The 18,168-nt window shown below is 38.6% G+C and overlaps 1 protein-coding gene across 3 annotated transcripts in view; it reads right to left on the reverse strand.

Moving 5' to 3' along the window:
- Positions 1–2,574: 2,574 nt before the first annotated feature.
- The window catches only part of GTF2E1 (general transcription factor IIE subunit 1), a 34,832-nt gene continuing 19,238 nt past the window's right edge, over positions 2,575–18,168 (reverse strand). For all 3 annotated transcript variants that reach the window (XM_082655155.1, XM_082655156.1, XM_082655157.1), the window contains exons 3-5: positions 11,862–12,063; positions 8,595–8,836; positions 2,575–4,321 (exon numbers count right to left, since the gene is read on the reverse strand). In XM_082655155.1, the coding sequence (XP_082511281.1) occupies positions 3,897–4,321; positions 8,595–8,836; positions 11,862–12,063 (869 nt within the window). In that variant the 3' untranslated portion in view covers positions 2,575–3,896. The remainder of the gene's footprint in view (positions 4,322–8,594; positions 8,837–11,861; positions 12,064–18,168) is intronic.

The raw sequence follows: 18,168 nt of genomic DNA on the forward strand, positions 1-18,168 counted from the left end.
AATATTTTCTCAGTCCCTTTCTTTTTCTCTTCTTCTTCTGGGACCCCTATAATTCGAATGTTGATGCATTTAATGTTGTCCCAGAGGTTTCTGAGACTGTCCTCAGTTCTTTTCATTCTTTTTTCTTTATTCTGCTCTGCAGTAGTTATTTTCACTATTTTATCTTCCAAGTCACTTATCTGTTCTTCTGCCTCAGTTATTCTGCTATTGATTCCTTCTAGATAATTTTAAATTTCATTTATTGTGTTGTTCATCACTGTTTGTTTGCTCTTTAGTTCTCCTAGGTCATTGTTAAACATTTCTTGTATTTTTTCCATTCTACTTCCAAGATTTTGGATCATCTTTACTACCATTATTCTGAATTCTTTTTCAGGTAGACTGCCTATTACCTCTTCATTTGTTAGGTCTGGTGGGTGTTTGCCTTGCTCCTTCATCTGCTGTGTGTTTCTCTGTTTTCTTGTTTTGCTTAACTTACTGTGTTTGGGGTCTCCTTTTCGCAGTCTTGCAGGTTTGTAGTTTCCATTGTTTCTGGTGTCTGTCCCCAGTGGCTAAGTTTGGTTCAGTGGGTTGTGTAGGCTTCCTGGTGGAGGGGACTAGTGCCCGTGTTCTGGTGGATGAGGCTGGATTTTGTCTTTCTGGTGGGTAGGTCCACGTCTGGTGGTGTATTTTGGGGTGTCTGTGGCCTTAGTATGATTTTAGGTGGCCTCTCTGCTAATGGATGGGGTTGTGTTCCTTCCTTGCTAGTTGTTTCACATAGGGTGTCCAGCACTGTAGCTTGCTGGTCGTTGAGTGGAGGTGGGTCTTGGCATTGAGATGAGGTCTCTGGGAGATTATCGCCATTTGATATTAGTGGAGCTGGGAGGTCTCTTGTGGACCAGTGTCCTGAACTTGGCTCTCCCACCTCAGTGGCACAGCCCTGATGCCTGGCTGGAGCACCAAGAGCCTGTCCTCCACACAGCTCAAAATAAAAGGGAGAAAAAAAAGAAAGAAAGAAAAAAGAAGATAAAATAAAATAAAATAAAGTTATTTAAAAAATTTTTTTAATTAAAAAAAAAATGGACGGACAGAACCCTAGGACAAATGGTAAAAGCAAAGCTATACAGACAAAATCACACACAGAAGCATACACATACACACTCACAAAAAGAGAAAAAGGGAAAAAATATATATATATCGTTGCTCCCAAAGCCTCCTCAATTTGGGATGATTCGTTGTCTATTCATGTTTTCCACAGATGCAGGATACATCAAGTTGATTGTGGAGATTTAATCCACTGCTCCTGAGCTCCTGGGAGAAATTTCCCTTTCTCTTCTTTGTTCGCTCAGCTCCTGGGGTTCAGCTTTGGATTTGGACCCGCCTTTGCATATAGGTCACCTGAGGGCATCTGTTCTTTACTCAGACAGGATGGGGTTAAAGCAGCAGCTGATTCGGGGGCTCTGGCTCAGTCAGACCAGGGGGGTGGGGGTGGGAGGGAAGGTTTTGGATGTGGGGCGAGCCTGCGGTGGCAGAGGCCAGCGTGACATTGCACCAGCCTGAGGTGCGCCATGTGTCCTTCCAGGGAAGTTGTCCCTGGATCACGGGACCCTGGCAGTGGCGGGCTGCGCAGGCTCCCGGGAGGGGAGGTGTGGATAGTGACGTGTGCTGGCACACAGGCTTTTTGGTAGCTACAGCAGCAGCCTTAGCGTCCCATGCCCGTCTCTGGAGTTTGCACTGATAGCCGTGGCTCACGCCCATCTCTGGAGTTCCTTTAAGTGGCACTCTTAATCCCCACTCCTCGTGCACCAAGAAAGGCAGAAAAAGGCAAGAAAAAGTCTCGTCTCTTTGGCAGGTCCAGACTTTTTCCCGGACTCCCTCCCGGCTAGCTGTGGTGCACTAGCCCCCTTCAGGCTGTGTTCACGCCACCAACCCCAGTCCTCTCCCTGGGATCCGATTGAAGCCCGAGCCTCAGCTCCCAGCCCCCGCCTGCCCCGGCGGGGGCGCAGACAAGCCTCTTGGGCTGGTGACTGCTAGTCGGCACTGATCCTCTGTGCAGGAATCTCTCCACTTTGCCCTCTGCACCCCTGTGGCTGTGCTCTCCTCCATGGCTCTGAAGCTCCCCCCTCCACCACCCGTAGTCTCCGCCCATGAAGGGGCTTCCTAGTGTGTGGAAACCTTTCCTCCTTCACAGCTCCCTCCCACTGGTGCAGGTCCCGTCCCTATTCTTTGTCTCTGTTTTCTCTTTTTTCTTTTACCCTTCCCAGGTACATGGGGAGTTTCTTGCCTTTCAGGAGGTCTGAGGTCTTCCGCCAGCATTTAGTAGGTGTTCTGTAGGAGTTGTTCCACATGTAGATGTATTTCTGATGTATTTGTGGGGAGGAAGGTGATCTCCACGTCTTACTCTTCGGCCATCTTGAAGCTCCTCCCATAAAGTCATTCTTGAGGCAACTTATTGCCAGAAAAAGTTTAGACTACATAAAATTGCATCTATTATTTGAAACATGACCAATAAGAGAAAATATTCTGAAACACTTTTTTTTAAATGGGAAGAGTATTCATTTTAATTATGTAAAGATGTTACAGAGCTAGATTAACAAATTTCAGTCAGTATAAAATAGATTTATTGTCAATATTCAGTCATAATACAACCCAGGTAAATGAACCATTACTTTATACAAGTCTCAGATGTTTAAAATCTACCTCAACTTTACACATGTACTATAAAATGATAAATACTTAAAATGACAATGCAAGGGAAAATATTATAAAAAATACAATTGTTGTAGACCTTTGTATGAAAGTTCTTTAAAGTTCTGCCTTAAGGAATAATACCATACTACATATCAGAACCAAAAATAAAGTATTTTTCTTGAGGTTACAATGCTCAATGATATACTGGATGCACTCTAAAATACCATTCCTGACAAGAATCAAAAGAGACAAGGTCATCAATAATGTTGAGAGAAAAAAAAAAGAGAGAGGAGTAATCAATTGTTATATGCTGATTTCTGCTGGAATGGCCTCTTTAAACAATTTATAGCACTGTGGAAGAACTGAAAAAGAAGGGGACCAGTCTCAGCTTTATATAAAGGATTCCCAAATCAGCACACACTCAGACAATGTTAAAGGGTACTGTTCCCAATGCTCTCCACTCTTCAACCCCTTACATGGACTCCTTATCCTAAGTCTGTGTTTTTTCTCTAATTTCTTCCTAAGGGCTTACCAAACACACTTTCTGTTTTCTATTACCTAACATACAAACCAAAAGGCATTATGCACAACAATAATATCTGTCAGTCAAGTCAGTTCTAAAGACACCAATTTTGGTTTAGATATTAATCGTGAGATTTACGCATAACCATCCTTCTTCCACATGCACTCCCACCTCCCCTTACATATCGACTCCATCCTAAACTGTGAAGCAATATGAAGCTTTAAGATTTTTTTATTTCCTTCATCAATGATTTGCCTGTTGCCAAGCTGCTTGGTTGGCAGCAATATCAGGAGCTTTTTGGAATGCTTGGTCAGAATAAATAAAAAGGATGTGATCAATGAATTACTGTAACCTATCAAAGTGGGCTTCTACAGGCAGGCATGAAGAATTTACCTTTAGAATTCTCTCACTCATTTCAGAAGGGAGAAAAATGTGTCTTAAAAGGGAAAGAAAAAAGGTGAGATAGGGAAATACAGCAAAATATTAATACTGTAGTAATAGGAAAGGGTATGCTTATAGCCAACCTACCTCGTGGAGAAGTTTCTGGCATAAAAATCAAACTTTCTCTCTCTCCCATTACTCTTTGCACAAGATTAACAGTTGATTTACATCAAGAGAGGCAGAAGGCCACTGAACACTTTTCTTCAAAGGTAGGGAATTTCTTTTTAAATGCACATTAGAGAAAGGAGGAAAAGGTAGGGAAAGCTCACTCAAAGAGGTCCTCAAACATGCGTTGTCCCATTGCTATGTACGCTTCCTTTTCATCTGGTGTCATTTGGGCCACCAGCTCTGGCTTCTGGCTCACTTCGCTGTAGGAGAACGGACGGCCAGCCACCATGACAATGGGGTCATCTGCTACTTCCTCAAATTCATCATCTTCCTCATCCTCTTCCCCATGATGTGCAGCCACAGCTGTAGCACAGGGTGGAGAGTCATCGTCTGACTCACTGGTCTCACTCTCAGAGTCACTGCCATTGGCAGTGGTCACAGGAGCAGCTGCCCCCACTGAGCCTGCTGTGGCAGAGGGGGTCTTCTTCTCATGAATGAGCAGTGCTCGCATGACCTCCTCATTATCATCTGGCCCCGCACGGCCTTCCTCACGCTCCTGAAACGAGTCTATATCTAAGCCACCTGGAAGGGAAAAAACCAGAAAGTCAATACCCTTAAACATAAAAGGCATTCCTTTATAAGTAACAAAATACATAATATTTTATTATATTTAAATATAGGATAATATTATAAAATAACACAGACTTCACTGGTTCCATTTTTTGAGCTACTGTCCACAAGATATTCAAAATGTTTCTCACAAACTGGAACTTAAGTAGCATAATGGTTAAGTACAGTTGACCCTTGAACAACGTGGGTTTGAACTGTGCAGGTCCACGTATACATGGATTTTTTTTTTCCAATAGTAAATACTACAGTACTACATGATCCATGGTTGGTTGAATCCATGGAGGTAGAGAAACCATGAATTTAAGTTATACTCAGATTAATCCCTGCACAGTTCAAGGGTCAACTGTACATGGGTTTTAAGAAATATATGGCTTGGATCTGAATTCTGGTTCTTCCACATGCAAGTTGTAACACTTTAGGCAAGTTATTTAGTCTCTAAACTTTGGTACCTTTTTCTGTAAGATGGGATAATAAAAGCATTTGTCTTCTAGGGCTCTGGATAAGAAAATGAAATAATGTCTATGAAGGACCAATTTTGTAGCTGGCATAATAGGACATCAAAATACGGCTCCTTATCTTACTCAGAGTAAAAGCCAAAGGCCTTACAATGGCATATAAAGTCCTACATCATCTGAACTCCTCCTGCCCACCTACTTATCCCTTCATCATTCTGCTCCTGTCACAGTGGCCTCCATGGTATTCCCTGTACACACCACACACACACTCCTACCTCTGGGCCTTTGCACTGACAGTTTCCTTTGCCTGGGATATTTTTCCTCTAGGTATCCATACCCCCTTGCATCTTTCACGTCTTCACTCAGATTTCACCTTCTTTCAATTCATCCCTACCTCTATATTCCCAATGCTCTATTTTCTTCCCCATAGCATTTATTTTCTAACATAATAATTTATGTCTATTGTCTTTGTCACCTACTTTCCACAGCTGTAGGTTCTCCACAACAGATATTTACCTTTTTTATTCAGTGATATATCCCATGCATCCAGAATAGTGCCTATTGCTTGTTAGGCACTGAATAAATATTTGATGAATGAGTAAATAAATGGCAGTTTTATTTTCCTGAAGCAAATTAAGTGTACTTTGAACTGTTTATCTAGGAATCTAGTATCAGAAATGAAACTTCTCCCACCACACACCTCCTATCATTTTGTGTACATATTACAGATGAAGAATTTAAGAAAAACATTTATATTCTGAAAATAATACAAAATATAATGCCATTTAAATATATAAAAGAATTTAAAATGTTGATTGAAACCTGACTCCTTGATTCAAATCCTGACTCTTAACACTTTTAGCTGTATGATTTTGGCCAAGTTACTTCATCTTTTTCTGCTTCAATTTTCTCAAGTACAAAAAGGGGGAAAAACAGTATCTACCTGACTGGATTATTGTGGGTATTAAGTGAATATTTGTGAAGGCCTGGCACTTAGATTAGTGTTACTTATTATCAAGAGAAGACCCAGAAATGGCCAATTCTGGCCATGGATGAAGTGAAAGCATCTTCTCATTAACATATTAGGATGAATTAGTTGTAACCCTGGACATTTTAGAAAGTATAGAACTCCTGAGATAAGATATTGGGCACATAAGAGAGAGAAAGGGAAACAGGAATTGAGAAGTTAAAAGTTTAGATCAGAGAAAACAGGCTTTTGATAACATGGATGTAAAAGTGAGGGTTAAAATCAAACTTAACCATTTTAAAATAGTGCCAAAGGCTGAACCTCCTCCTTAGAGCCCTTATTACCAATGCAGTATTTCAAAAGGAAAAAAAGACAAGGAATGTATGCAAGTCTCTAAGACTTATACACTTCTAAAAGAATTTTCCAAATACCTTAATATTACCAACATAGTATTTTGAATAATGCTTAAAGTAAATACAAAATTAGAGGAAAAGCAATTTAGTTTTGTAAATTAAATGAAGTCATATCTGAAAGATTTCTGACAAGGTTCTTGAGAGATTTAGCCAAAAAAGGAAATATTCTGTTACAGATGAAGACAGAAAACAAAAAATAAGGATAAATGAACAAATCTCTAGATGGTAAGGTAGAAACACTAGTTCTAGGAGCAGTCTTATTTAATAGAGTTACAAATTACGAAGATGTATCCTGGGAAACTGTCAAGTTCACTGATGATGCTAAGCAATTCTGGGTTCTTAAAGGCCAAACTGATAGCAAAAAAATATAGGAAGAGCTGAAGGTTGTATAAGTGGGCAGAAAAGTGGCAGATCTATTTCAATATTGGCAAGTGTAAGAAAATCTGCCTATAGAAAAGTAATCTAAAATATACTAAAAAACCTTATCCAAGTTATCAAATAAAGGGCAGGAGAGGGTCTGAAAAAAATCTCTGCACATAATTCTAAAGTTATTGGTCTTAATATGCTTCCAGAAGCAAAGCAATAAACTGTCATGTAAAAACTAGAAGGATATTTGAGATAAAACTCAAATAATTAATGATAAATTCATGCATAAATAACATATATTGCTCTGGTCACTAGGTCTCAAGTAAAGTATATTACAATTGGAGATGGTCCAGAAAAAGATAATTAAAATAAGACAAAAACTGTAGGTGGAGATGGCTTGGGGGAAGAGAATCCTTTGTAAGGAAAGTAGAATCAAAAGGAATTAGAACTTTCAGTAGAGCAATAAGGACATGATTGAAGTCTATAAAATTCTGAAAGATGTTAAAATAACTTGAACTCTGAGGAAAATTAAGTGTAGGACAAATAAGACTCACTTCACACATTCACTGGATAGAGCCTATTCAACTATAATAAAACCTAACGAAGACAAATTTAGACATAAAAGCATATCCTATTTTATACATAGAAGGAAATATTCACAAAAGGGAACAGGGTAGACTAGATGACTTATTTAAAGCCCTTATGATTCAAGTTGTACCATTCTAGGAATTATAAACATTGACTGTTAAACATATGAGCCTAACTGTATACAATACTTGCTAACAATAGTTTTATTTCATTCAATTTTGTTCCTAAGTTCACAGAAAAAAAGGCTTGGTTGCTTCAAGAACAGGCAAGAAGCCAAGTTGGGGAAAACGAACCTATTAAATAGTTGACAGCCTAACTACTATGTAATCTAAACCAATATGCACCAAAATAACTAAACCTCATAGCCAAGGTAATCAGTGGGAAGGAGGGAGAGTAAAGTATGATTGCCAAAGAAAACTTTTTTCTGGTTGGAATTAAAACACCAAAGAGAATCACACTAGAGAATCACACATCTGCTTTTACCATGACTACCCAACTCCACACTACTTTTACAATTCTTAGCATACACAGTAATGAAACGCTAATTATGAAGGGAAAAGAGTTTAGAAAAAAAAGTCAAAAAACAAGTGGTTTTTAATTACTGATGATTCTTTAGTATTAAAGAAACAGACTCAAGTGATACGTTAGTAATGATACATAACCTAGGAATAGGGATGGGTAGGTTCTAATGCTGATGAAATCTAACCAGAGGGACAGACTCCCTCTTTCACCTCTCTTTCCCAGTTTCTGAGCAATACTTATCCAGTTTTAGTCTCCCATTTTCTACCTAGTCCTAAACCATCATCACCCAAAGTCTCTGAATCCAGTAATTTGAGACTAACATTTAAAAAGTAAAATCGTGCAGTTCTCAAGCTTCTGATTATTATATAATTCTTAACCCTTCAGGGCTCACAGAGATTTCCAAAATCTTCTAGTATAAAGTTTTGCCAATCTTCTTGGATGGTGAGAATCCTTGTCTTTACTCATTTGGTATCTTTTTATATATTTCAAGTAGCGCATCTCCTTGGTATTTATGAGGAGACAACATAACTAGTATATAGTTATGGCTCCTAATTCAAAGAAACAAAAATGCATGCAAGTTAGGGCAAGAGAAGATTAAAGAAGAAATGAATTTGGCCACTTTGAACACAAGAGTACTTTTTCAAGAAATTAACATAAAAAAATGACAATTTCTTAAATCTAAAATGGAAATTTAAAAAGTTGTCTGTTTTTTCAACGAAGTTGAAGTTTAATACAAGTATACTGGTTGGTTTTAATGCTTATTGCTCAATTTACTTCCTGCTATAATGCAATTGTTTTACAAAACAGACACAGTGGGTTTCCAATAAAACTAAGAATTGCCCAGGTGATTTCCTAGGTCAAGTTCATTTTCTACCATACCCAAGACATATTCATCTTACTTCTTCTACTCTTACCTTCCTTCATCTCTTCAGAACTATATGCTCCTTGGACAGTGCTCTCTCTTAACCAAATAGGTCTCTCTTTGGCAGATTTCCCCTCCAGTGAGGCTCGATGAAGATCTTCTTGGTCATCCATGTTAATGACAACATTCTGAGTGTATAAGTCCTCATAAGAGGGACCCTTGGTGGCCCATGCTTCCCGGTGGTGTCCACCTGCCAGGCCAGCAGCTGCAGCAGCAGTTGCTGCACGGTCCTTGCTATATAACAAGATTAGAGGAGGAAAGGAAGAAGAAAACTTGAAGTCTTGGTGCTAGAAAAGAAGGGCAGCTGGGGAAGTAGTTACTGAAGAATTACATATAAATTCTATCTAGCAATCATGCACACATGCTTTCATAATTCTGGAAAATCCGCTCTTATACCACAGGGTGAAAGTTACATTGGTTAGAACAACTCATCATATTTATATTTAAGTTTCTCAAACACTGAATCCTCTGGTGTATATAAATGCATTAGGTGTATATAAATGATTGAGGTTGTACAGATTAAGATGTTTAAATAAGTCTACTTAGAGAGAGGGGAGAATGAAATAGTGACATAATCCACTTAAAGACACTAGTCTGGTGAAAATCTCTCCCAGTAACATCTTTGATGAGTATTTTGTTTAAAAACAAAACAAAAACCCCAAACAAAATAAAACACATGTTATATTTTAAAAAGCATGCTCTCAGCTCAACCCAGAAGAATTCAAAGTAGTTCTGTGGGCTTTTCCCTTTCTTTTGTGTGCTGAGAAGCTAGAATAGTATTCTACAAAGCCAGACTTCAACTCAGAATTAATATTCTGCGACTCACCAAATAAGGCAAATCTTTATGCAGAGATCAGTTTCTTTTCAAGTTGTATCTGTCCATCTCTGCACCAATGCTGACTCTCCAAATCCAGGCCCAACCATTATTTCTACCCCACAGCAACCATGATCTGTTTCTGGGTCTATTTTTTTTGTTTCTTACTTCTACTATCCATGATCTTCTTAGTCTGTTCCAGGTTGGATCATTCCTTATCTTTCTCTAGTCACTTAACGTTTCCTCATCTCTATGAGTTTTCAGCCTTTCTGCTGCTCCCCGTTTTATCTGATCATTTCACTTTCAATGTGCTCCACATTCTTTTGAATATACCTGATTTTCTGTGTGTCTAAGCTCACACCTTGTCTTTCTTTGCCTGCTACTGATGCTTTTCTGCATCAAGTTCTAGGCATGACTGTCCCTCCCTTTCTGTTTAGACAGCTCTTTTATTGCACAAACTATCTTCATATTTCATGAACTACCTGCTTATTTAGTACCTGTTCTGTATCTTTCTCCATACCTTTTGCTGTGTTCCTTTCTGTGTCTGCTGACTGATTCTCTTGGCCCTATGTTTCTCCTTTACTTCTCTGCCATTTTTCCTAAATCTTTTCCATGAATCCTGGATTGTCTCCTGTGTAGTGGGCTGTCTCATTCTGAGCCTAAGCAATACTTCTTCATTTATCTTTAAGTTCTGTATCAGTTCTCTCTCTCAGAAGCCATTCACTGTTTTTCCTTCTCTTTGGTCCTACTTCATATCTGCTTACTCCATTGCTCCTCATTTCTTCCTGGGCCCACTCACATCTACTTGAGTTTTGTCTCATGTTTAGTTGAGATTTCGCTGACGTATCCATGTCTCTGACTGGCCCATTACATCTCTCCCTGAGAATACTGTGTTTCTGACCAACCTCTGGAGGTAATCGTGGGTTCATCCCATCCCTCCCTCCTGTTCTGCCTCTGGATATCTACAGACCCACTGCCACTTTTTCTATCAAAAAAATGCACCCTCTCTAGTTGTACAAACCATGCTGATCTGGTCACTTAATCCATGCCTTGTAACTACTGCCTTTAGCTGTACCAGGGCTGCTTTGTAAATCACTCTTTCCTATAGCTTTTTCATCAGTTATTTGCTGGCCCACTCTGAGTCTAAGCCTACGAGGCCATCTCTCTGTACCCAATCTATCTATTTGTCTTACTATGTTTTAAAGTCTTATGTTACAGCTTTTTTCCATCTTAAAACAGGACACAAGGAAGGGATGGTCCAATTTTCTGTGCTTGAACATTTTCATCTAAATGTGACCACCTTAGGCTAGCTCCCCTGGTGGTGCCAAGAGGAAAACCAACAGGCCAAGTTTGGCAGAGTAAGTATGGAACAAATCTAGATCCTTGAAGATGTAACTGAGCTGTGGAATTAATTCTGAATTGTGCTACCTAAGGGCTTCTGGTCATGCTAGAAAGTTTTTCCTACTGTTGAAGCTACTTCTAGTTGGTTTTCTGTTATCACAGATAAAGGTATCCTAACTGACACAGATGCTAGAAAAGAAAATTCACAATAACTTGTACAGATACAAAACCTTCTGTATAACTGGATTGTTTTTAACCACCAAAAAGAAACTCAGTTTGCTCAGGACTGCCCAGAACTGGCTTTTCTGCAGCATCAGTACCAGAGGGCACAAAATACTAAGAGTGCTCCCAAAATCTATAGAGTTACAACTTGGACTACTGTGTTCTATGGAAGGGAGTAGACGGGTATAAACTCTAAAAGCCCTCAGCTTGAAACTGGGAAGAAGAAAGAAAAAGGAAAGAATAGGAGAGTACTCTCTGACCTCAATTCTCAGTTATACTTTTCAAAGAAGAAAAGCCACTTTTTATGGCATGGCAAAATTGAGGCTGCCTCTGCAATTCAAAAATTAGGGTACACTGACAAAAATAGGGAGCCACAGTAAGAAGTATTAACCCATAGGTAACACCCACTATACTTCGCTTTCAAGAAAGTTGCATTGAAAACTAAGGAAGGCAAGAAATGTGTGGTTAAAAACTTCAAAAACAAACATACAAAAAAAGTGAAAGCTGTATTCCTTAAAGAACTTCAGCCTTCAGAACTTGACTAGGAAAATTCAGATATCCCCAAAAGGCACAACCAATTTAGGACTAACTAACAATTGGCTGAGTTGCAGTAGGCCCAAGCAGATTGAGTACTTAAAAGTCAAACCTGACTATTTAAAGATTTTTGCTTAGGGCTCATACTGTTCTGCATTCAGTACAAACAAATTTCATCACAGGCACAAGTTAATACGACATGTGTGGCAGAGCTTAGAATCCACATAATCTTATAGTTTTTAGTCTCCTGGTAAACTACTTACCCAATCCTGCTCTCCAAAGTACAGGTAGTTAAAACAAGGGCAAGCTTAAAAGTGTTCTTGGTAAGAGCACAGGGCCTACACTCACCTCTGTTTCAGGGCTGGTATTTCTGTGGGTTCTGGCTCAAGTATTTCATAGGCCAAGTTCACATCCTCTGTCTCTCGAAGCAAAGCATAAATGGGCTCAATTTGTTCATTAAACCTTGCCAAAAGTGTGCGTGCATCTTTTTTGGGCATTGCTGATTCATCTTCTTCTACCTCTGTATGGCAAAAAGTACAGCGGAAAGTTCCTATAGAGAAAACAAAAGTCTCAGGTCAGTGAAGAGAAATTCTCAAGACTAGCCTTTAGCAAACAGTTTATATCTCCACTCTTCCTCCAACATTTTATTATTAAAACTTTCAAAAACATGGAAAAGATTAAAGAAGTTTACAGTGAACATCCATGTGCCCACCACTGAGATTCTACAATTAACATTTTTCTATATTGGATTTATCACATATCTATCCATCTATCATTTTTTGAAGCATTTCAAAGTAATTTCACCCCTCACTGCAGCACAGCAAACAGATTTTAATCACAACATTTCTAACATACATATACTTACTTTAACTTAAAATCAAATTCTTTACAGCTTACCACTGAAACCTGTATCCTTTTCCAACAGTTTTCTTTTTGCACAGTACACATTTGAGTCTATGTCATGGGGAAAGCCAAATAAGTACCTAAAACCGAAAGTCTCTGGTCATTCTGTACATTGTAACAAGGTTATTTCTTCAAATTTATTAACTATTTACATCTAAATAACTTTAACCAATCCATTTCCAAAATTAAAGTTCAAGAAGCCTTTATTGTTATTTCTACAGCCTTCACATTCAGCTTATAATTATATTGTAGTAATTCCTTAGAAACATCACAGATTTTTCACTTCTACTATTATTTCACTAATCTGGGCCACCATTACTTAGCCTGAAATTTAGCTTCCTAAATCTGGTCTTTGAACCTTTAGGCTCTCCCTCTCCAATTCCAAGTTTCCTAAACCACCATTTGAATCATCTCATCCCCCTGCTCTAAAGTCTATTTGATGGCTGAACTTCTAAAGTCCACAGCATCAAATCTAAATTTCTCATCCTAACATTCAAGAACCTGTATAACTTGATCCAAAAATATCATAACCCTACCACAGTCCTTTCTTGTCAAGTAAATTCAAACACTTGAGAAACAATATATTAGTCATTAACATTTATCTTATTTGTATAAGTGCTTTCTTTCTAAAGCGCTTCAATTTACACTTTTTGATCCCTATACCAATCCTGTAAAATGACGTCAGAACTGAGGATCTGAGTTTTGTGATTTGTCCAAAGGCACATAGCCAATAAGAGAAAAGTAATAAAAGCAGCTACTGTATACCGAGTGCTTACTAAGTACCAAGTATCGCCAGTCATCTGAAGACAGTATTATTATTATTGCCCATTTAAATCTGTAAAATACAGAGGTTCTAAGGGGTTCAGTAACTTGCTCAAGATCTTATCACTACTAATTGGGAGGTGGTGGCAGGATTCAAACCCAATCTATTATGATGAAACTCACACTCTTAAATATTACTTAACACCACTAGCCCCACTTGGATCTCCAGTTTGGTCCTTATTCCCAATGCCAGGGCTATGCATCCTTCTTTTCTAACCTAATTAACCCAAGAGATTAAAAGAGATCACACAAGCACTTAATGTCTGGCACATAGTAAGTATGCAAACATTTAGTTTTAAATAGCCCAATATATGACTGACACATAACCCCACCCCCAACCCCTCTTCCCCTAGTAAGGAATAAACAAACTAGACATCTCTGCTTCAACATTAACACTAGATTCTACTGATGTATTTCAAACAGAGTAAGTTTCTTTACTGCCTCTCACACATAAACAACCAATCACAAGTAAATTCTTTGTTCATACACCCTGTCTAAACACTCTTAATCCATCTTCCTGCTATCCATATACTACCTCATCTTTTACATCTATTTCAAATAAGTGAGAGAGAGAAAAGCAGCCCCTCATAGCTAGGCTGTGATGCTTTTCTGCCAAACGGAATCTCACAGATCACCAACATCAGATAAAAGGTCCTCTGAGACCATGATGCAAGTGAGGCAAAACCAAGCCAATCTGAATCTGTCTGAATGTAGACAAAAGCAAGATCTCTGCACAACCACACACACACACACACACACACACACACAAAAACCCAGCTAACACGAATGACTGCTACTTCTTTACCAATTACAGTTTTAGCCTCACCCTGGTCTTCTCACCTCTGGCATAAGATTTATTAAGATATCCAATCATAGAATTACCCTCACTTCTTTTTTTGTTTTGTTTTGTTTTGTTTTATTGTGGCACGCGGGCCTCTCACTGTTGTGGCCTCTCCCATTGCGGAGCACAGGCTCCGGACGCGCAGGCTCAGTGGCCATGGCTCACAGGCCCAGCTGCTCCGCGGCATGTGGGATCTTCCCAGACCGGGGCACGAACCCGTGTCCCCTGCATCAGCAGGCGGACTCTCAACCACTGCGCCACCAGGGAAGCCCTACCCTCACTCCTTGATAGTACCTAATCCACAGTAAATCCCCACCAATTCCCTGAATCCTCCCCAATATTATCTAACAAAAGCCCATATTCTCTAAGTTTGTTCAGCATAGTCTTGCTGAGATACATGGTTTCTTATGGTGTGTGGTTTCCTTGCTGCAGAAAGCATCAACAAACCCAATTTTGTACACTGTGGGCATGATGGTCTTTGATTAATGGGCATCAACATAAATATTCTGGCTTAACTGATCAAAAATACTATTTACCAAAATAAAGAAAGAGGAAGAACAAGTTTGTTTTTCTTTGTGGGAGAAAGATACCTTTCTTGAAGAAAGATAAATAAAGATACCTTGCTTTAGATATCTGAATCTATGTTGCCCACTGGCCATCAAAATGGATATGTCAGAAGCCAACTTATTACAACTGCTTAGAGCTCAAGAGTGGAATGTAAGACTAGAAATTTTGATATGAGAATCAACAACATATAGATAGTAACTGAAGCCATAAAGTAGATCAGAGTATCCAGAGATTAAGGAGTTAAGAAGCATGGACAGTCAAGATATAAACCCAAGGAAAGAAGAATCATTGAGAGAGAGAAATGGTACAGCCAGAGGGATAGGATGGCGTTTCAAGGAGGAAATGGTATGGCACTAATTTTCAAGGTCAACAAGAATTGAAAGCCAGCCTTTATATTTAGTAACAAAGGGTAAATAGAGACCTTGGCTAGAGATGTTTTAGTTTGTATGCTATCTTAGGGTATTCTCTAACTATTCCAGCCTGCCTCAGTCTCTTCTCTTCAACAGAAATATAAAGAAAATAATCCATGTGGGAGTTAAAACATAAGCCATACAGAGGCACACCTCAAATATATTGCAGGTCCAGATCCAGATCACCACAATAAAGCAAATATCGCAATAAAGTGAGAGCGAGTCAAAAATTTTTTGGTTTTCAGTACATGAAAATGTTATGTTTACACTATACTGTGGTCTATTAAGTGTGCAATAGTATTAGGTCTAAGAAAACAATGTACATACCTTAATTAGAAAATACTTTATTGCTAAAAAATGCTAACCATCATCTGAGCCTTCAGCAAGTTGTGGTAGTAACGTCAAAGATGTTACTGACCACTAACCACAGATCACCATAACAAAGATAACAAAAAAGCTTGAAAGATTGCGAGAATTACCAAAATGTGACAGAGAAACATAAAATGAGCAAATGCTACTGGAAAAATGGCACCAACATACTTGCTCAATGCAGGGTTGCCACAAATTTCAATTTGTAAAAAATGCAATGATCTGTGAAATGCAATAAAGCAAAGCACAATAAAACGAGGTATGCCTGTAAAGTAAGGTCTAACACAGCTCTCAAATACCTGCTGAATTGAAAATCACAGATGTGGGACTTATGTTGACTGCTGAAAAATGAGCGCTTACAGAGACCATCAAGGAGAACTACAGAATACTGCAGAAGAAAAATTATCTACTTTAGTAGTTTTCAAATTATTTTTAAAGGAAGAAATCCCATTCCTCAAGTGAAAAAGTACCTAAACATAAAAGTAAGTGCTCTGGTTGAAGAATAAAAAGATAGCTAAGCAAAGGGCAACGCTATAATCCTCTCATTATATGTCTTCAAAGCATTACAAATCAGCCTCCTCAATGTCTTGTACCAGGAACACTTTGCTGCAGAGCCTTTGTACTTGCTGTTCCCTCTGCCCAGAATGCTTTTCCTCCAGAGAGTTAAATGGCTCGTCTCTTAACTTCAGACCTTTACTCAAGTCACCTCCGTGAGAGCTTCCGTGGCCAACATTACCTAAATTTCAACACTGTCCTGTCCTCCCTTTCTTTCTCCTTAACATTTGTCACCATCAACATACTATGTTCTATTACCTAGTTTATTAGGTTATTTATCATTGAGATTGTCATGTTACCCAATTAAAAAGAAATGTCCTCCCAACTACCCCATTTTTCTCTTGAAGATAACATACATTCCAAACTTCAGTGTTAAGTAAACAAATCAACACACTTGCCAGTGTAGCTTAACTGTATAAAATAGCAATGCTTTTATTTTGGGAAAAGAGAGAGAAAAATAGATCACTGTTAACATCATTTCATAGAAAGATGATTTCAGAATGATAGTCCTTGAACTTGAATAAATTTAGTTTCATTAAAAAAAAATAGGGAGAAAAGAGAAAACACAGTATAGTCATAAGGAACCTGAGTTCTAGCCTCATCTAGGTACCTTTCCAGAGACCCAGGCTTAATGTAGATTAAGGCTTAACAAGAATTACTTGTAGAGGGCCCATTCTGCAGTTCTGAAAAGAGTGGCTTTCATATTACTGTCAAAAACTGTGACGGGTCTGAAATTTTACCCCACTCGTAAACTAACAAATTATCCTACCACGGTTTTATAGATGCTGAAGACAGACAAAAGACTTACAGATTAGAGAAAAGAACTTTATTACTCATGGCAATAGCAGTACCAGTATCAGGTTTTGTGCCAGTTCCCTGAGTCCCATTTCCCATAGGGTAACACAAAGATGGCCAGGTGACAACTGTACATGCAGTGGATCATGTTCCATGAAAGAAACCCTGAGCTTAGGAACCCAAACCTTTTATAATGGGCATAAACATGCTTATCTTTTGCTCTGTAGGGTGCTACTACCTTTACCATGCTGGACACTAAGTAAACACACTCTGAAGGGAGACTTTTTTATTATACTGAATAGCAAGCAAACCTGCCTTTTGCTCTGGAGAGAAACAATAACTCTATCTTCCAAGGCTGCTCACTATATAAACCTCCTTGAAAAATACAGTCTAGAAAAAAGGCAGTCAGTAGCACCTCTGCTTGTAAAACATACAAGACATGTAAGAGACCCATGGAGAACTGTCTTCCAACAACAACCATGTCTGGCAAACATTACAAGAAGAAAAGCTAGCCTGACATCTGAGTCTTATGTTTATCATAAAAACACAAGTTGTAGACAAGAAAGCAGCCTGTCAAAAGCCAGACCTGGAGTCCAAGAAAAATAAGAAATTCTACATTTTATGGAAAATGACTTAAGATTAGCTTAACATACCAGGAGCATTTTTTATAAATTTTACTAAACATTGTAAAAATGCAAATCAATTTCCCCAAAATCTGAAAGGGAGATGGGGCTCAGCACACACTGTACGAAGTACCATTCTACTGAGGGGGCAGTAGTGTAACACATAGACACAGAATCTGTCATCCAGACGCTTAAAGTTTAATAGAGATGAAAGGTATCTGGAGACAAGGAATCTAATGCATACCCCTTGTGGAGAGCTGCTGTTAAGTAATCAATATAAATATCTCAACTCTTCTTGAAACTGGACTATACTATACTGCACAGAATATACTATTCAATAAGAGAAGAAACTGGAATTGAAACTCAGAGCTCTTTACCATTTTTCCCTTGCCACACATAAGACCAAAAAGCCACATAAGGGAGAACATGCAAGCTAGATCAAAGAATGTGGCAGCAGAGAGAAAATGAAGGCTACAAAGATTCTTCAGGCAAAACTTGACAGATGATGAGATAAGGAGAAAAAGAAGAGTTCAATGATAACATATATGTCTGATCATATACACCCATAAACCACACACACAAAAAAAAAAACTTAAAAAGCTACTTTACAAATATTCCCACGTATTCATCATAGCCAAGTCTGTGCAACAGTATTATTCAAATCTAACATATAAGGGAATAAAGACTCAGAGAAGTTAAGTTCACCAGGTCATAGCGTAAAAGCAAAAATCATTAAGCCTGGATTCAAATACAAATCTTTCTGATTCAAA

The sequence above is a fragment of the Grampus griseus genome (assembly GCF_964374135.1).
Source record: "Grampus griseus genome assembly, chromosome: 5".
Taxonomy (NCBI): domain Eukaryota; kingdom Metazoa; phylum Chordata; class Mammalia; order Artiodactyla; family Delphinidae; genus Grampus; species Grampus griseus.